The 20436-nt window shown below is 46.9% G+C and overlaps 1 protein-coding gene across 1 annotated transcript; it reads left to right on the top strand.

The window, feature by feature from the left end:
• The first annotated feature begins 3235 nt into the window (after positions 1-3235).
• On the top strand, positions 3236-8572 carry TRIL (TLR4 interactor with leucine rich repeats). Its single transcript, XM_027573888.2, has one exon. It carries the CDS (start codon positions 3668-3670, stop codon positions 6113-6115), a length of 2448 nt encoding a protein of 815 aa, XP_027429689.1. The 5' UTR covers positions 3236-3667; the 3' UTR covers positions 6116-8572.
• Positions 8573-20436: the final 11864 nt, after the last annotated feature.

Raw genomic sequence — 20436 nt, 5'->3', positions numbered from 1 at the left:
AGTGCAAATATCATTATGTCATCTGCCTGCAGAAATCCTTAAAGGGGAGTAAGGGAATATTTATTTGGAAGCCATATGAGCAAGTTTGTGTGATACTGTTGAAAAATACAAATGTCAAAAGATCTCATCAACAAAGACAGAAGATCTGGGGGTTCCTAAAGGACCCTCTTGCCCCTGTCTGCAGGCTTCCAGCACTTCCCTCCTCTGGAAACCTTCCTCAAGCTCTCAGTCCAGGCCAGGTGCCCTCCTCAGGGCTCCCATGGCTCCACCCCTCGGCACTTACCACCTGGTGATGCCATTGCTCACTCCTTGCCCATCAGTCTCCCACCGAGCTGTTGCACCCTGGGGTCTGGCACTGAATCCTATCAGCCGCTGCATTCCCATCACTCATCCTGGGATTTGTCTCTTGCTAGATTCTCATAAATAGTACCTGCCAGATCACCAGCATTCAAAGCAAATGCAGCTTTGGAGTTGCTTTTACAGCTCTTCACTACTGGGGGGCTCTAAGTACTGCTGAATTCGAGCAAAATACCGTTTTAGCTCCTGGAAGAGAGAGATGGTCTGAAAATAAAACAGGTGAATGTGCAGCATTACAGAAACAGAGATCATTGGGGGCACATGAGAATACACATTCATGTACTCTGAAGGATTTAAATGTCATTCATTTGTAAAGTGGACCTCAAGCTACATGCCTTTAAAAAGGGAAGCATTTGTCAAAAAGACCGTAATCACACTATTTCAGAAAGAATTTAGCTGCATGCACACACACATATGTGTTATCACTTCATCTGCAGATTCCAAAGTCTTAATCTCACTGAAACTGGACTGAGGGTGCTAGCAACACCTATCGAAAGCTATTTATACTTATTTGAAGCATGGCACACTGTATCTATTTTAAGCAAGGTTAACTAGGTGGCTGATGGATTACTTCAAGAAATTACTTCAAGAAAATGGAATGTTGTGGAAAAGCAATTGCCTTCTGACATAAACCAGATATGATGTTATTTCTACCTGCAAGCCAGCACTACTGGTAGAAATGTTAAACACTGGGCAATAATACCAACGACAGTCAAAACATTGAAAAATACCAAACATCTGCGGGGGTCTGATGATTTTGTACATCTTCCTTCGGGGCACCTATAAAGCAAAGACACTCCAAGTGCAGTGAGTGATTAGTGCAAACTCTCGAGGTCCTCGGACGGAACGGTGCCTGTGGTCCCCACTCTGCAAGATGTCTGCAGACTCAGGGGTGGGGTCCCATCTCTGCTTCTCCCTTTCTTCCACGTTACACCTCTCTCAGCTCTCCTCTGATGGTCGTTTGTGTGTCCTCACACCATAGGCTCAAAGCTGATGCAGCCACAGCGCCATCCCAGGTAGATCCATCCAGCGGTTCAATTTGAAAGCCAGCAGCTTCCTAGTCTTCTTTTCTCCAAAAAAAACGGAAAGTCCTCCTAACAACATCTGGGGGGCCAGGATCAGGCCAGCTTGTGCCACACTGTGCAAGCCTGGGTTTCACCCTCTGGGGCAGTACCTTCATAAGGAGGACTGCAGTCAAGAACTAAAAAGGCTTCAGAAGTTTCTCACCATGAGAACTAAAAACCAAACTACCTTCTATCTTGTTAAGACAGATACTTGGAAAGTATCTGACAGATACTAAGAAAGATACACACTTTATTTGAAAACTCAAAGCATATCACAAGCAAACTTGGGTCTGTTCGCTGTGCCCAGAACAGGCATTTCACTACTGACTGACCGTGAGCTCTCCACTGCCCTTCGCCCTGGAGCCTCCAGTACCTGCTCTCCCATAAGTCTTCCTTGACCATGCAGCCAAGGATCTCGTCTTTCCTGAAATTCAGAACTCCTCTCTATCACCCACCTACATAAATCGCTAAATGAGGCACTCAATCCCTGCCAAACACTGGAATTACTAAAACTCACCTTGTATCTCAGCAGCTACTGCCTTAGATGATGACTTAACATTTCCATGACTTGCCCTCCCCTCTAGATAGCCAGCCTCTTGAGGTGAGGATAGGTCTCCTTTAATTTTTCACAGAGCAGATCCTTAAAATTACATTTTCTGAACATTTTGGGTGGGAAGGGGGAGGGAAGGGACCTTTATTTTTAGCAAGACTGTTTGCATAAACAAATGATTAAAAAGAGCTAGTCCTTGCCCATCCTCATTCTCAGCGGGGGGCTGCCCTCCAAGGCGCCAGGGACAAATGCTCCATTCTATACTGATAAGTGGTGAGACTCCCCCACTAAGCCAGGCCTGAGAACTTCTGGGCCTCAAGACTTTGAAGATCCCTGCAAGCCCAGGCATCGAGCTGGTGAGGCCCGCAGGTCGCAGTTACCAGAGGGTCTGTGGAGGTGATTTTATGTCTATGCACACGTGCAGAGCCTACCCCAAGGGCTGTAAGACGGGAGGAGGATTAATGAGACTAAATCACCAAAATCTGACAGAGACACCCTCTTCGCGGTGGTAGAACCAGTTCCGGGATTCTCCAGGCTCTTACCTACAGCAGGGCCAAGCGAGTACCCAGTTCTGATCCCTACGTGGGACGATGCCTCTCCTCGGCCACCTGTACAGCCCCGTCAAAAAATCCAAACACCCAACACTCAGACGGGGCTGACCTGGCCTCTTCTGACGGTAGTCCACCGACAGCTCTTTGGAGACAACCTTGGGCAGCCCTAAAGTTCTTACAGGATGTTTGCACCCTCCGTGCTGCGTGCACTGCCCGCGGGGTGACACTTGGAAGCGCAAGTGACTTGAAAACGAAGAAGAGGAGCCGCGCTCCCAATGCGCCGAAATGACTGGTGTACTCATCTAAAATAAAAAGGTCTCTGTCTGCAAATTCCGTTTGCTAGCCCGGTAATCCACCCCCGCCCCCAGCTCTGCGTCGAGGGCCGACCCGTACAGCTGTTTTTAATCCCTACTTTTCTCACTCGGCGTCCAGGGCTCGGGCTGACCAGACGCGGAGCCACTTAGCGTTTCCTCCTCCCCCTGTCAGGGTCTGTCCTCCCTCCGCCGTCTCCTCTTTCTCCGCCTGCATCCCCGGGGGGCAGAGTGTGGGAAGAACGAATTTCCGCCTGGTTTGCCCGCCACTCGCAGACTTGGGTCCCTTCCGGACGCAGCCTGCGCACCCCCGGCTCCTCCCCCAGCTGTTCCACTGAGGCCGCGCTCCTGGTCGCGGACCGAGAGCCAGGAGGCGCGGGCTGCGGGGGCCGAGCCGCCGGGGCGCAGCAGCCAAGCCGCGCCCCGAGGAGCTCTTGGAAGGGCTCCCGCCTGCAGCTGGGGAATCCGCTTGGCGGGGAGAATCCGTGCCAGGGAATCCAGCTCTCCGGACTCAAGCTGCAAACAAAAAGCTCAGGTCTGGCTCCCTCCCTCCGCCCCCCGACGCACACCCGGAGAAACAGTTTTGTGCAGAAATGCAACAAGTAGCACCCGGAGCTCCCGGAGCGCCCTGAGCCGCCTGACTTGGCGGGGCGAAGGCCGCCTGCAGAGACCCGGGCCAGCCACCGGACAAAGGGCGGAGGAGGGGCTGGGCCGCGCTGCGGAGTCCGAAAGAGGCCATTGAGCGACTCTGGCCAGGCCAAGGGGAATGCAGAGGAGACACAGAGCAGGCGGGCCAAGAGGACGATCCGGCCGCAGCACGCAGGGCAGGCGGCGATGGAGGCTGCCCGCGCGCTGCGCTTCCTGCTCGTGGTGTGCGGCTGCCTAGCGCTCCCGCCGCGGGCCCAGCCCGTGTGCCCGGAGCGCTGCGACTGCCAGCACCCCCAGCACCTCCTGTGCACCAACAGGGGGCTCCGCGCCGTGCCCAAGACCAGCTCGCTACCGAGCCCCCAGGACGTGCTCACCTACAGCCTCGGCGGCAACTTCATAACCAACATCACGGCCTTCGACTTCCACCGTCTGGGGCAGCTCAGACGGCTGGACCTGCAGTACAACCAGATCCGCTCTCTGCACCCCAAGACCTTTGAGAAGCTCTCCCGGCTGGAGGAGCTCTACCTGGGGAACAATCTCCTGCAGGCGCTCGTCCCGGGCACGCTGGCCCCGCTGCGCAAGCTGCGCATCCTCTACGCCAACGGGAACGAGATCGGCCGCCTGAGCCGCGGCTCCTTCGAGGGCCTGGAGAGTCTGGTCAAGCTGCGGCTGGACGGGAACGCCCTGGGGGCGCTGCCGGACGCGGTCTTCGCCCCCTTGGGCAACTTGCTCTACCTACATCTGGAGTCCAACCGGATCCGCTTTCTGGGCAAGAACGCCTTTGCCCAGTTGGGCAAATTGCGCTTCCTTAACCTCTCTGCCAACGAGCTGCAGCCCTCCCTACGCCACGCGGCCACCTTCGCCCCGCTGCGCTCCCTCTCCACCCTCATCCTCTCGGCCAACAGCCTCCAGCACCTCGGGCCGCGCGTCTTCCAGCACCTGCCGCGTCTTGGCCTCCTCTCACTCAGGGGCAACCAGCTCACTCACCTCGCGCCGGAGGCCTTTTGGGGGTTGGAGGCCCTGCGCGAGCTGCGCCTGGAGGGGAATCGGCTGAGCCAGCTGCCCGTGGCGCTGCTGGAGCCTCTGCACAGCCTGGAGGCGCTGGACCTTAGCGGGAACGCGCTGTCCGCTCTGCACCCCACTGTCTTTGGCCACCTGGGCCGGCTGCGCGAGCTCAGCCTCCGCGACAACGCGCTCAGCGCCCTCTCCGGGGACATCTTCGCCGCCAGCCCGGCCCTCTACCGGCTGGACCTAGACGGCAATGGCTGGACCTGCGACTGCCGTCTGCGGGGCCTGAAGCGCTGGATGGGCGACTGGCACTCGCAAGGCCGTCTTCTCACGGTCTTCGTGCAGTGTCGCCACCCCCCGGCCTTGAGGGGCAAGTACCTGGATTACCTGGATGACCAGCAGCTGCAGAACGGGGCTTGTGCAGACCCCTCGGCCTCAGGTTCCCCGACCGCCGAAGGTCAGGGGAGGCCTTTGCCCACAGCCAGAGGGGAGGAGGTGGCACCCCCTGCAGGCGGCCTCTCGGAGGAGCTGCCACCGCAGCCGCAGTCACAGCCGCAGCAGCGCGAGCGATTTCTGCCCGGGGTGGCTTGGGATGCGGCCGCCAGGGAGCTCTTGGGCAACCGCAGCGCTCTGAGGCTGAGCCGACGGGGCCCGGGCCTCCAGCAGCCGGACCCCTCCGCCGCTGCTGCCGAGGGCCCGGCGCCACACCCACTGGACCTGCTCCAGAAGCCCGAGCCGGGACCTCAGACTCCGGCAGACGCCGCCCACGCGGAGCCCACCCCGACGGCCGCGCCCGCCTCTGCGCCGCCGCCCGCTGGCGACCCCTGGCAGCGCGCGGCGGCGAAGCAGCGCCCGGCCGCGCAGCAGCAGGAAAGCGCCGCCCAGCCAGACGGCGGGGTCGGCCTGCCGCCGCTGGTGTCCGACCCTTGCGACTTCAACAAGTTCATCCTGTGCAACCTGACGGTGGAGGCGGTGGACGCCGACAGCGCCTCGGTGCGCTGGGCGGTGCGCCAGTACCGAAGCCCCCCACCGCTGGGCGGCGCGCGCTTCCGCCTGCTCTTCGACCGCTTTGGCCAGCAGCCCAAGTTCCACCGCTTCGTCTACCTACCGGAGCGCAGCGACTCGGCCACGCTGCGCGAGCTGCGCGGAGACACCCCCTACCTGGTGTGCGTGGAGGGCGTCCTCGGGGGCCGCGTCTGCCCGGTGGCTCCCCGTGACCACTGCGCCGGGCTGGTCACCCTCCCGGAGCCTGGGAGCCGGAGCAGCGTCGATTACCAGCTGCTGACCTTGGTCTTGCTGGCCGTCAACGCGCTGCTGGTGTTCCTGGCGCTGGCGGCCTGGGCGTCCCGCTGGTTGCGGAGGAAGCTGCGGGCTAGGCGGAAGGGTGGGGCCCCTGTGCATGTTCGACACATGTATTCCACCCGACGTCCCCTGCGCTCCATGGGCACGGGCGTGTCTGCGGACTTCTCGGGCTTCCAGTCACACCGGCCGCGCACCACTGTGTGTGCTCTCAGCGAGGCGGACCTCATCGAGTTCCCCTGCGACCGCTTCATGGACAGCGGGGGCGGCGGTACAGGTGGCAGCTTGAGGCGGGAGGACCATCTTCTGCAGCGGTTTGCTGACTAGATCCAGGGCCTCCAGGGGTGTGGAGACCATCTCATTGGCCTTGAGGAGCCGGCCACTTTCTGTGGAGCCCCTCAGGGGAAGATCTCAGGGGAAGATCTCACTTTATCAGAGCTTCTCCTTTCCCCCTTTTGTGAACTTGCCAGAGAAGCCAAAGGGGAAGCCAGTTCGGCACCCCCGCCCCCCCCCCAATTCCCAGTACCCACTCATGATGTGAATGGGTGGTACTTGGTGGTCAAGGCCAAGAGTAGGGGACAAACGGATGGTAGAGTCCAGAGGTGGAAAGCCTTCTTTTACATGGAGACCTTGGCACAGCTATGGATATGGCTTTTGTGGTGTTGCAACGCAAGAGCCTGGCCCCCTTTGGGGTAGAAAAGGGCGCTTTTGCCCCCGGAATGGCCAGAATGCTTTTTGTTTGTTCAGTGGGAAACAGAGGAGTTTTGTCCTATTTAAGGGAAAAGGAACTTAGTATTACAAAGGAGCCTTGGCACCTGGACTGCACTGGGCTGGTGGTCTCTGCCAAGAAGGGAGATGCTGTAAGCAGGTGGTAAAGTTTAACACACCCGCCAAGGAACTCTTTCATATTGGTTAATAGAACATTCAGGATAATTTAAAGTTTAAATAATTAGAGAGGCTATTTTTTTTTTTTTTGAACAATGTGAAGAGCTCGGACATTTAACAAACTGACAATAAACTCAAGGACTGTTTTAGTTGAGCTGAGCCGTTCAACTAGTATTTTCTTTTTAACGTTAACACCGCAAGAACATTGGCTGACCTTGGGGTTAACTAAGATTACCTACTTTCTCAGGAGAAGGCTGCATGCAAGACTTCTCTGTCAGGGTTGCTCCTGTGGCTTTTTAATTTTATTTTTTCTAAACCTATATATGGAAAAGGAAATGTCAGTGCCAGACTTGGTAAAAGAATGTAAGGTGTGCATAACCGATGACGGCATAGGGAACTGCAGCCTTCCAGTTCACTTAACCGCATCTCTGACACTGTGTCCAGATTGGAATAAATATGATGTGGTACTTCTCATGTTTTTATCAGTCATGCACAGTAGACTGTGCCCTGCTTCTCTTGAGTTGCACCGTTAAGTGATAAAGGCAGTTCCCTAATAGGAGGGAAGCAAAAGGTGACAGTCAATTGACAGCGTAAGTTTCAATCACCTTAATGTCTTACTCTATAGGAAAGAGGGGGGAAGAAATTATTGGAAAAAAATGTGAAAAAGGGTACATCAGTGATTGTCTGTTTCTACTAAAACCAGAAGATTGTTAGGAGTACTTAAACCTCACTGTGAAATAATGATTTATTTTGCAAGTTAATCTCCACTACCCCGTGTTTTACCATGTTATTAAATCTTATCTTTTAGTTAATAATTGCAGTATTTCTTTTAAATGTTTTTGTTTTAAATTTAGGATTAGCTCCTTTATTTGCTCTGTTGTTTTCAACTGTTTGGGACACTTTCGTTCCCTGATATTTATGAAGTACATGTTTATGACTAAATGTAGTGCTTTGGTTTACATTAATGATTTTGTGTGTGGTCTAGAAAAGCAGTCACAGGGCAGGGGTGCACGGTGATGTTCACCATGGTTGTGGAGTTATTGGCAGTGGGGTGCCACAGAGGCTACTACGATGGTGCTAAGGCTAACAGTGAATCTCCTGTTTAGGGCCTTAAGCCCCTGAGGGTCCTGATGACTCAGGGAATCTATCATAGTCTGGGGGGTCCTTCATTTTACGTTTGGCCTCCATTGAGCCAAGCCTGCCCTTGTCCCAACAGCTGAGCAGAGACCCAGGGCTCTAAACGAACGGATCTGTGTTTATGTTCAGATGAATAAATGGCCAGACCACTTAAAGTACAGCTGCTTCTCTGGCAGTCTTATCTATGGGGCCAAAACTTAATAAACCACAGGAAATAGGCTGTCATTCTTAGTTTGCTGCCAGGGTCCATGTCAGATCCCAAGCATATGAGTACGTGGGAGAGGGGGTCGTTGCTTGCTCTTATTTGAAACCTTTGGGCTATTTACTTGCCTCTCTCGTGCTCCTAGTTTTGTTCATTTGTAGAGCAATGGCATCTTTTAGCTGGTCCATTTGCACAGCAGTGTAATCTTGAGCCCCACTGAAAGTCTGGAAAAGACCTCTGATGCTTCCTAGCACCTACCCTTTCATCTGCAGAACATCACTGAAAATACTTTACGGAAAAACAGTAAAATCTATGTAAAATGAGTTCGACTGGAAAGTCTTTCGGTGGGAAATGAATGAATGTTATACATTGTTATGTTCAGTTATGTCAATAAACCCACTTACTAATGGAGATGTTTTATTGTTGGAGTTTCCAAGTAGCCTATACACTTTCGTAATGATATGCTGTGGTTTCTACAGCAGTTTCCATTGACGACAATGAAACATGAGCTTCAAGTCTGTCTGTCCTCTTGCAGTGGTTTTTAATTGCCATTTCTACCAGAGAGTGCAGACTTTATTTTTCAGAAATAGTTAGGAGAGTTTATGCCCAGAGAAACAACGGGATGACTCTAAAAGCAGATGGTAAGCCATGATAAGAAAACACTGTTAAAATACCAGTGACAGCAAGATGACTGGGTCTCAGCATCAGCAAGGAATCAGGACTTTTGACTCCAATGGTCAATAATCAGGAGCTATCTTGAACTGGAGGTCATTTTTGCCATTACCAAAGTGTATGAAAAGATAAGATTTCTAAAGTGAGAAAGAATAAACTCCATATGAGGTAGGATGGTTCATTTAAAGCGCCATTGAGGGACGCTGGGGTGGCTCAGTCGGTTAAGCGTCTGCCTTCGGCTCAGGTCATGATTCCGGGGTCCTGGGATTGAGCCCCGCGTCGGGCTCCCTGCTCAGTGGGGGGAGTCGGCTTCTCCCTCTCTCTCTGCTCGTGTGCTCTCTCTTGCTCACTCACTCTCTCAAATAAATAAATTTTAAAAATCTTAAAAATAACATAAAATAAAGCAGCATTGAAGCAGTCTGGAATGTAGTCGGACCCTCAGCCCAACCTGTTAAGATTATTACTGGGTAATAACTGGCACGTGATCAGAGCAGCTTCACTAATTTGCAAAGACCTGGTTTTCACCAGAAGTACACCAATGTGGGCAGCTACTCTCTATCAAGAAACCATTAAAACAGACACTGGATTACCTGGAATTCGTGCTTAACCCCTCTGCAATCTGCTTCTAAGCCTTGGAAATAAGTGACAATGAAGCATTCTCATGCCAGAAATGTATTAAAAATCGAGACCATGACCCAGGATTAAAACAGATTTCTACCCAGTGTTATTCTTTCACCATCTCAGAGAAACAGCATCATTAAAGTTCAGTATGATTTTAAGGAAGTGATGAAAGCATTTTAGTCATCTGGGATGGCATTTGTTCTCTTAACCTGATCTCTTTGTGCCTCAGTTTCTGCATCAGTTAAAATGGGAATCCTGAGTCCTGACTGCAGAGTGCCATTGTGAGGAATAGATGAGTAAAAAAGCATTTGACAGTACCAGCTGCAAGGCAGATGTTCAATAAATATTAGATGTATTATTAGTAGCAGTATTTTGTGCACAGAGCAACAAATTGTAAGAGACATTTTAGAAATACCATGGACAAGGCGCTTCTGCTTAAGCCCTAACCAATCAGAAAATCTAGGTAATGAGATTCAGTGACCCCTCTCTTTGTTCTGGTTAATTGAGGCTCTTGTGTAATTTACTGTGGAAGGATAGCTCTTGAAATACCTTCTCATTATTTTATTTTTTCTCTCTCATTATTTTTCAAAATAGAAAAAGTGAACATACTAGTATTTGACTAAACTTTTCTACGTTTATTAAACTCTTGGCATAAGCTCCTTCATCTTTTGGATTGAAACTAAGGATGTGTAAATGACGTTGCTTCCCATTAACCTAGTGATAGCATCCCCAAGTGCCCTTCGACTTAGTTTACTTAAAAAGATACTTTGCATGAGTAAATGTTCCCCCCCCCCCTAGGGATTTCAGGTCACTTCATCCTTCTCAATCATGTGGCAAATAATATTCTTTTCATTTTACGTGGGAGACGGAATATTTACATTAATCACTGAAATAATTAGGGGGAAATGTAGCTTCATCTGTTCGCTTTATCTTGGGACAGAATAACTAAATATATCATTACATCTGTTTGAGAGATTTTAAGCTACAGAAACGTGGCTTTATAATTTGTCTGTGAAATGGTATCAGATGCCAGACAGAAATATATTGTCATGCCCCAGCCTTTCAAGCAACAGCATCTCTTGACTCTAAATCCATAACATTTTTCTCCAACCGACCAAAGCTTCATAAGTTTAGCTCCTAACCCCCACTCTGTCTTCAAAAGCAACTACCAGTATGAGTTGGATGTGTTCCCTTCTAACAGTCAATTCTCCTTATTCACGCGTTATGTTGCATAAAAGCCACAGCAAACACTGAATGAACAAACACTGAACCGTTGCTCTGAGAGGAAATTCCGGTTTGGGTGCCTGCAAGCATCTGGCCACTTCTCCATCAACTTATCGATACATAACCTTTATTTGATGAGTGTTTCTGTTTCAAGACATCTTATTTAATAGATACTGTTGATTCATTAACACGGTGCTCAGGGCCAACAGCCCTGTAACTCCTGCCTGAATGGAGTTGACCTCACACACCTACTTTCTAAGACGCATCGTTGCCGCCCTTCACTGAGGAACTCTAGATGGCACTTTTAAAGAGCAAATCAACAAAAAGCAAGGAAGTGTGAGACATGTGTCACTAAACAGACTATGAAAGGGACAACTGTTTTTAGGAGGAGAGCTGCAACAAGAAGGTGACACAGTGCCTCCTTCAGCCTCAGCTGGCGGCATGCATGGGCAGCTCAGATTTTCCATGACCCTGCAAGGGTCCACGAATGGCCGAGAACGTACTGAAGGTTATTGATTCTGGGCTTGCAGATAAATATTGGTGACTAGGAGAGTTCACCAATGCATAATCTGCAAATAATGAAGATCAGCTGTGCTTTTTATCTGCCCAGATCCTCCTGTGACTCCACTCGTTTTCTTAAAGCCATAAACTACCCACTTTAACCCTTGCCCAATCTTTTAAGTTGGTAAGCACACCTAACATTCCAACTATATCGTTGATGCAGTTGGCTCTGCCCCTGTGGGTGAAAGGGGAAGGTGGTGGAGAGATTTTTTTGTTTTTAACAGTTTTAGTTTGATATTTTCTAGCTATTCAGAGTGTTTTTGCTCCCTTGTTACATATGCGCAGTTTCTATTTCTTCTTTGGGAGTTCTTATGCAAAAATATAGCTATGGGGGTGTCCTACCTCTGCCCACTCACTACTCCTGGTTTCTCAGGAAGGGCTCCACAAAGAAGAAATGGCGAAGTATATCCCTAGCCTAAGTATAACCCTGGGCCAAGTGTAACCCCTGACCCCCATCTGCTCTGGGCTGATTTTTCAGGAGGTGTCAGCCTCTCCCTCCCCTTTACTGTGGAAGTCTCTCTGATACTCTTCGGCTCTATGGCATTCTTCGTGTGCCAAAGAAAAGCATGGCTTGCTCTGAGAATACAGTTTACTTCTTGGAAGTTCTCATTTATGTACTCTTACTGCCTTCACACACCTCATGGGGTCATATACTTTTCCCATTTTTATTTTGATTGCTATTTATTTTATTTTGATTGCTGAACCCATGCACACATAGCTTTTTGTTTGTTTTTGCCTTGTGCCTAATTCTACTTAGACTGTTCTTCCTTATATCTTGTTGGTATCGCTCATTCTCTCTTTCTTATTTGGTTCTTTAAACAAAACTTACAATTTTATGTAAAGCCAACAGACACATGAGAAGATGCTCAACATCACTCATCATCAGACATACTCAAAGCAAAACTAATTAATGTGTTAGCAAGGATGTGGAGAAAGGGGAACCCTCTTGCACTATTGGTGGGAATGCAAACTGGTGCAGCCACTCTGGAAAATGGTATGGGGGTTCCTCAGAAAGTTAAAAATAGAGAACTACCCTCCCATCCAGTAATCGCATTACTGGGTATTTACCAAAAAAATACAAAAACACTAATTCCAAGGGATACACGCACCCCTATGTTTATTTAAGCATTATCAACAATAGCCAAACTACAGAAAGAGCCCAAATATCCATCAAATGTTATATATGTACAATGGAATATTACTCAGCCATAAAAAGGAATGACATCTTGCCATTTACAACAACATGGCTGGAGCTAATGAGTATAATGCTAAGTGAAATAAGTTAGTCAGAGAAAGAGAAATACCATATGATTTCACTCATATGTGGAATTTAAGGCACAAGGCAAATGAGCGAAGAAAAAAAAGAGAGACAAACCAAGAACAGACTCTTAACTATAGAGAACACACTGATTGTTACCGGGGGGGGGGGGGTGAAATAGGGGATGGGGGTTAAAGAGTACATTTGTCATAATAGGAAAAAAAGAAAGAAAGAATGAAACCCAAAGTGGAATAACTAAAAATTTTTAAAATATAACAATTTTCAACTTAAAAAAAGATCGCAAGACTATTTCAGGAAATTTCTGTATACCCTTTAACCAGCTCTATTAATTGTTAATATTTTGCACCATTTGCTTCATTATTCTCTCACTCAACTATCTGAGAGTAAACTGCAGCCATCATGTTTCTTTATCCTAAATATTTCAGTTGTGTTTCCTAAGAACAAAGACATTCTCTTAAATAACCATAGTACAATTATCAAGAAAAAAACACCCATAAAATGCTATTCTCTAATTCATAATCCATATTTAAAATATAGCAACTGTCCCAATAATACCCTTTCAAAAGCTGTTACCCCCCTGGTTCAATATAGGATCATGCATTGCATTTAGTTGTCATGTTATTATGCTCTGTCTCTTTCTCTCTTTCCATTTCCTTTGGTTTGATTTTCTTCTTTTTTTTTTTAAGTTAGGGTTATTGAGATATAATGAAAATCTAATTATGTGTATGTTAGATCATTTGATATTGTCCTACACAGCTCTTGGATATTCTGTAGTTCTTTTTCTTTGACACTTTTAAAATCTTCGTAATTCAGCTTGGATGGCTTCTCTTGCCTATCTTTATATTTACTGATCTTTTTCCAACTGGTTCCATCTGCTAATTAGCCCTTTAAGGAATTCTTCATCTCTGATATGTTTTTCTTTTTCCTAGCATTTCTTTTGTTTCTTTTTAAAAACATGTATAATTCCATATTGAAATTCTGCATCTGTTCATGCCTGTTCTGTAGCTTCCCACTACATCTTTTAATATATTAATCTAAATTGAATTAAAGTCCCTTTCTAATAGGTTCAACATTTGGTCATCTCTGAGTCTAGTTTTATTGATTGCTTTATCTTTAAACAATAGGTAGTTACTTTTATGTGCTTTTTTGCCTTGTAAGTTTTGTAAGTCACATGCACATCTATCTGTCAAATAGTATGTTTAACCTTAATTTTTAAAATTATTTGTTTTCAGAACCATTTGTTATGCATAGTAAGTAAGAAGTTTTCTTGATTCAACAGACTTTTTGGAGATTTTGCACACATAGATGTTCTTAAGTTAAATTTGTGTAAGAGTTTGTGTTAGTATATATATGCAAATTAGTGCCTAGTGATAGGTTTTCTTTTTACTTGAATCTTTTCTCTCCAACATGGTGTAAAAAATAGGGACCCTTTCAAATAAAATTAATGTGAGACTCCTTTTGTAACGAATAGCTCTGTGAATTGGATTACATTTAGATAATGTCTGGAAGAGTTCAAGGGAGGAGAGTACAGAACTGTGTACTTTTTAAAGCCTGTGTTTGGGGTTCTTCACCTCAGCCTGAGAACATCACCAATCATGGGATCATGAATTCTCAATTAGACATCTTTGCAGTGCATTTGCTTAGGAAGGAACCTTATCTTATAATAGGCAATGACTTTCTATTGTACACATTAAACTGTAAATAAGTGCTCAATCTGAAACCAAATTGGCAGCAGAGAAGTCCAAGGAATGATCTAGAGTAGGATTTGCGTTTTGTGGAATAATGCCTCTCTCCTGGCAAGGGCTGTGCAAACCCGACACTATGTAATAATCACCAGATCTCAAAATTTTAGATAGACAAATTCTAGCACACTGTCACAGAGAAAATAAGAATACTGAATTTTCATATTGCCACATCAAAGGTATTATTAACTGACACCATGGACCAACCTACAGAAGGGAGACGCTGTATTTGAGACTTCTATCTTGGCTTTATATATGTATTATCTCATTTATGTAAACACTTAAAGTGGACGTTAACATAGAGTGAGCATGGAAGACTCAAGTCTTGACTGGGGACATAAGGTATTTAATTTACTTAATTTCACAGACTCTTACAAGCATGTATTTTGTGTCAAGCCCTATTTTAAGAGCATCCCTCATACTAATTCATTCAGTTCTCAGAATAACCCTTCAAGGTAGGTACTGTTACTATCCCCCATTAGAGATGAGGAAACTGAGCTACAGAGAAGTTACGTACTTTGACCAAGAATCCTGAGCAGGGAGGTGTTTGAGTCTGGATTGGAAGCCAGACTGGCCAGCTCCAGAGCCCTTGGTGTCTGGCGATCCTGACCCTCTGCTGCGTTGTGTGTACACATGACAACTGATTAAACATCAGGGGATTGGTCTTGAGAATATCCCCCCCACCACCAAGGTAACGCATTAAAAACCATCTCTAAGCAGTTTGGCCTTTATTCTTGGCCTATTTTTCTCAATCAGTGTAGTACATCGAGGATGATATCCATCCGTCCTTAAATATTTAATGAGAGGTAGGCAGTGCATCTCATAGACACAAATACTTCACTCTGTCTTGACACGGATGGGTCACCATTGTGCGCCATGGGGTCAGTTCTTTCCACTGGTTTGCAAGCTCCCTTAGGACACGAACCTCATCTTGTGTTTCTTCTTGTGTCTCCGCAGGGCCTGGCTATCTTAGAGTTGAGTCCCTGGCTACCTGCTTATTGATGAGTGCTGCAAGGCAGCTGTTCAATCTTTTCCCCCTGAGGCACACATGCTAGACACTGTTCACATAAGCGATACACGCTTGTGTACTGGGGCAAGTCATTTAATGGCCACAGTTCTACCCAAATATACATTTATATAGCAACAGTGGGAAACTGATATAAGATGGCAGTATGATATGACTCTACTTTTTCTATCTTTATTATAGGAATACAGTTCTCTAAAAGTGAACATTTGAGAAATTTAACCTCTTTTTCTCCTTGTGTACTATTTATAGATTTATGTTGCTGAGAATAAATCTGAGATTATGTATTATTTATGATGGTAGTCCTATCATCTAGCATGGTGTATTTCCCATAGTAGGTTCTCAATAAATGCTAGTAGAATTCTTTTTTAAACTAAGCCTTAGTCCTATTAGAAAAGGAGTTGCAATATCTTTTGGGTCTACCAAAAGCTGAGTTTTTACTTTCCAGGACATGGAACAGAATATTATTATATATACGCTGGTGACTTTATTTTCCACCTTGTCTCCATCCTTTAGTAACTTCTTGCGCTACAGAATCATGACCAAGGCTCTTTTAAAAATCCAAGGCCCAGCAATAATTTATGAATTTCTTTCTGTACCAGAAAGACACAATAAGACAAGTGTTTTTGTGAGATAAGAAACATTTCAGTGACACCGTGAGGCATGAATTGAAGTAAAGGCAACTAGTCCCACCAGTCCAATGATTATCTGCCATTGCCAGAGTGAGCAGTCTCAATGGCTGATGAAGCTACTGACCTTGGCATATTTATCATCATTACCTCAGAGGACAGAAACCAATATATCTATTCTTGTGAATACACATCCGTAAAAGGAGGCACAATCCAGGGGAAAAGAATTTGTGTTTATAGGTGGTGTGTGTGTGTGTGCGTGAGAGAGAGACAGAGAGAGAGCAAGAATGTTTCGTTTTTTACATTTTCTTTCCACTTTCAACTTTTTTCTGTTTATACGGAAAAGGAACGATGACATCAGTCTCTCATCGGCGAGCTCGGATTCGTAATAGCCACTCGGATCTGCAAGACTTCAAGGGGCATAGTTTCTCCTTATAAGGGAGCTGAATAAGGCTGAAAAACAAAGACAATCTGTGTTGTCATCTCTCAGACTATGATTGCCATCTGATGAGGAGAGGCCAGAGGTGAGGGATGTGAACTTGGATGGTGCTGGTGCTGTCTCCACTCCCCTCCCCCGCCCCCCCAACCAGCATGGTGCTAACTGCTTTCTGGCCTGGAGTTTAGAGGCAAACTTTGGGACCTGAGTGCACAGAGAGCACCAAGACTGCTTAGGTGATAATGCAGCAGAGCCCCGTCGAAGCTGTTGTGGGGAGGGGGGTGCAAGAGGGAGGGGGCCAAGTGCTCAGTCCACAGCAGTCCTGGGACAAGGTTAATAAGATGAGAGAGGGTTTATTTCCAGAAAGAAGTGGTTGCTATTGTTGTTTGCTTGCGCTGTTGCCACAACATACCACAAATTGGCTCAAACAACAGAAATTTAGTGTCTCACAGTTCTGGAGCCGAGAAGTCCGAGGTCAAGGTGTCAGGGTTGATTCTGTCAGTTCCATGCATCTCTCCTAGGTTCTGGTGGTTTTCTGGAGATCTTTGGCATTCCTTAGTCTACAGACGCATCGGCCCAACCTCTGCCTTCATCTTCATGCAACATTCTCCCAGTGTGCTTGTGTCCAAATTTCCCCCTTTTATAAGGACACCAGTCACACTGGAGTAGGGGCTTGCCCTACTCCAGGATGACCCCATCATAACAATAATTATATCTGCAATGACCCTATTTCCAAATAATGTCATATTGGTAGCTAGGGCTTCAACATCTTTGAATTTATAGAGTGGGAGGACACACTATTCAGCCCATAACAGAATTATTCAGTTGGGGGTACCTTTTTTTTAAAGATTTATTTATTTATTTGAGAGAGAGAGCGAGCACAGAGGGGAGGGGCAGAATGAGAGGGAGTCTTAAGCCGACTCCCCACTGAGCGCGGAGCCTGATAGAGAGCCACATCTCAGAATCCTGAGATCACGACCCTGAGCCCAAACCAAGAGTCAGACTCTTAACAGACTGCACCACCCAGGCACCCGGGGGGTATCTTCTTATTAATTAAACGAAACAGGAAGGGGACATGAACCAAGAGAAGAATGAGGGGAAGAGTTAATTTTTTTCCTCGCAAAGAATCAAGACATGGGAAAGCAGAGCCTGTGGGGTGAAGGGGTAGGATTCCTTCATCATTTAGCAAGACAGTCATCCCTTTGAGGACACTGACAGTATCTGAGTTGAAATATGATCTCTGGGTCAAAGAGGACCTAAGTCCCCAAAGCTTTTGCAAACTCCCAGTGGTATGAGAATTTTCGTTGCCCAGAAAAATTACCCAAAGTCCTTGGCCTAATGCCTTCAGAAATATGGATGTGCTTACTGGAGGGGCCTTCCCCCTTCCCTGTGTTCTCAAATATGGTGGGAACTATTTGAGGAGGCGCAGCTCCTACGGAAGCAACCCATCCTTTCAGCCAATTAGCTTCCTCATTGTACAAAATAGGTCAAAATACAGTATCTGTTTCTTGGACAAATGCCAAGGCAGAATGATATTCAGCTAAGGTCGGGTGCCAAGTGCTTTGTGAGATACTGGCATACATTATCTCGGCCCTCCCAGAAGCCTATAGGACTATTCCCATTTTCCAGATGCAGCAATCGAGGCTCAGAGTTCATTGACTTGCCCAGGGGCTCACAGGAGTCGTGAGCCTGAGCCCATTTTCACGCCCGCTGTATTCCTTTTGGTCTGCCTCACTGCTTCCCTAAGTATTTAAGGGTAAATCTTTGAAGAATGTGAATTTAAAAAAAAAAAATGTTAACTATATCACAGTGAGGTAAGAGTTCATTTTCCCCCTTTCAGCTTAGAGTAAAACGAGGAGACTAGATTCAGATGATCTCCGCCGGTGTCTAATATTATGATTTGATTTTCCTGTTTGGGATGTAAGAAGAAGAGGATGTAGGCTGTCCATCCGGAGTTTTGTTGTGTTTGTTTGTTTGTTTGTTTAAAGATGGAATTTTAACATCTCCTTGTGGAATTTCCTGGTTCTCAACCACGTATGTAGAGCCCGTCTCTCAGAAGCTCATCTAGTTTTGACTGCAATAGGATTACAATCCGGTGATTTGGTCAGCAGTGTCTTTGGAGCCTCCTATTTTTCTTCCCTCTCCTTCAAGGGCCCCCGTGCTCTTCTGCTCCCGCAGAGCTGACCGCAGGAAGCCTGGTTTGCACGGAGCACTAACCAGTCCCCCTGGCCGGGGACCCACGCCCGCCTTTCTGGGCTGGGATCGACTTCCGCTCCGGGCACGTCTCCTGTGGGCCCGCAAACAGGCTTTGACTGATTGAGCTCAGAACACTCGCTTGTTTGTGGATATGGTAATGACGCCAGTAAAATTCAATTACTGTATCCCAGAGGACCACAGCAAGCAATAATAAATTAGGGAACATGAGCTTTGGAGTATCTGAACTGAAATTATAATGGGGCTATTGAAAAACAAACAAACAAAAATCCCAAGCATTCATTTAATAATAGATGCTGCAGTTTTCCGCACCAAAAATTAGTTCATCAACTCACCCTTTGTTCTTGTCCTAAAAGAATGTGCAGTAGACACAGCCAAGAACATTTTATCTTAATTACTTGGTATTGTCGTTGCCCCCAGAGCACACCTGGCATTGGGGTAACTGGTACACAGGGAGGAAGCAGCCGCCTGGAAGGGTTCCCCAAGGCCACGGCACTAATCCACGCTGGGCCCACAGATGCTCGCTGCCGCCCATGGCCTTGGGTTTCAGGTTGCCATCCATGCCTGGGGTTTGAATGGAGGTTGTAATCGCAGAAGGTCCAGCTAGCACTTAACCACTGACATCCATCAAGAATGTCAAGGCTTGCATTGTCTCATTAATTTGAACCAGCTTTCCTGCTATCAGATCCTTTTTCATTTCTAACCTTTCCACCCTGCCTTTCTTCCTCTGTGCACAGTTTATAGTGTCTCCTGTTTGTGGTTTCCTTCGGAAAGCTGGGCTCTGGAAGGCCACTCCTGGGGGTGTTGGGGGGGAAGGTGGCTTTGCCCTCCTCCATGCCACAGACCGGATTTGGGTATTTCTTCTCCCATGTCAAGCGCATGGAGAGAAAAAGAACATTGACGGCAGTCTGAATATATCTGTAGACTCTATTCTGCAGATAATTTTCCAAGCTAAAATTGCTATCTTCCTTCACTTTATTTCCTTTCTCATCCAGATTCCAACATCCAAGTGTGTAATGCAGCACTGACAAATTGCTGAACAGACGAAATAGAAGAAGATAGATAGATGATAGATAGAAGATAACCAAGGGGCTAAAAAAAAAAAAAATCTCTGAATTTGAAGCAGGTCATTTTCCACCTGTAGTAAATATCTTTTGGGGTCTCTGTGAGACCAAGCCCCTTTCTTGGAGAATTGCTGCTCCCTCCCCCACCACCCACCAGATGAAGGACTATAAACGTGGGTCATGCTTACTTTCCATGACTCCACGAGGCTGGCTGACTCCTGACCAAAGTTGGACACAACAGAATCTTGCTCTAGGAGCTGCAGCGTCACAGTTGTTTGGTTTTGCTGGAGCTTGGAGAAGGTAGAGCTCTGGGGTTTGGGGACACCATTTTCAGCCATGTGTACAGACAGGAGGAAAGCGAGGGGGTGGGCTAAGTTTTGCCATGAATCAGAGATGTTGAGAGAAGCAGACCAGAGACGTCCACTCCTTTTATAAAGGACAACCCTCCATTTCCTCTCTGGCCAACCCCCAACTCCTGACTGTGTCCTCTCTGTAAGACCTTGTACCTAATCCTGCATCTTAAGCCTCAACCCTTCATTCCCTTTTAATCTACTTAGCTTCTTGGCCAATGCCTGCTACACGTTCATCTTCTCTGTGCCTTGAAAATTTTTTTCTAATATACCCACACATTATAAAAATTTTAATGTATTATTTTATCAGAGACAAAGGAACTGGCAATTTGTGACTCCCTATCTTAGGACTTGTCAAAATTAAGGGTGATTCTTTCCATCCCAAAGAGACGGAAGTTTCAGGACATCAAGAGACAAAAAGCAGCCAAAGGAGTTTACTGTCCCTTTATTAACCGTGAAATACAACGCTAAGCAATGTTCATATTTTACCCACATTGCTTCCTGTCCTCTGCCAAAGAAGGGATTTCATCCAATGTCCCAGCTGTTCCGGGGCCTGCACTGGGGTGGCTGGGTTGGAAAGAGGGGGCACACAGAAGGGTTTTGCTCAC

Source organism: Zalophus californianus, chromosome 12, assembly GCF_009762305.2.
Source record: "Zalophus californianus isolate mZalCal1 chromosome 12, mZalCal1.pri.v2, whole genome shotgun sequence".
In the NCBI taxonomy this organism is placed as follows: Eukaryota; Metazoa; Chordata; class Mammalia; order Carnivora; family Otariidae; genus Zalophus; species Zalophus californianus.
Note: the sequence above shows the minus strand (reverse complement) of the source record. Positions and strands in the feature narration are given on the sequence as shown.

Bases quoted from the DNA above. Each gene is read 5' to 3' on its own strand.
- TRIL (XM_027573888.2), top strand. From the start codon at position 3,668: ATGGAGGCTGCCCGCGCGCTGCGCTTCCTGCTCGTGGTGTGCGGCTGC.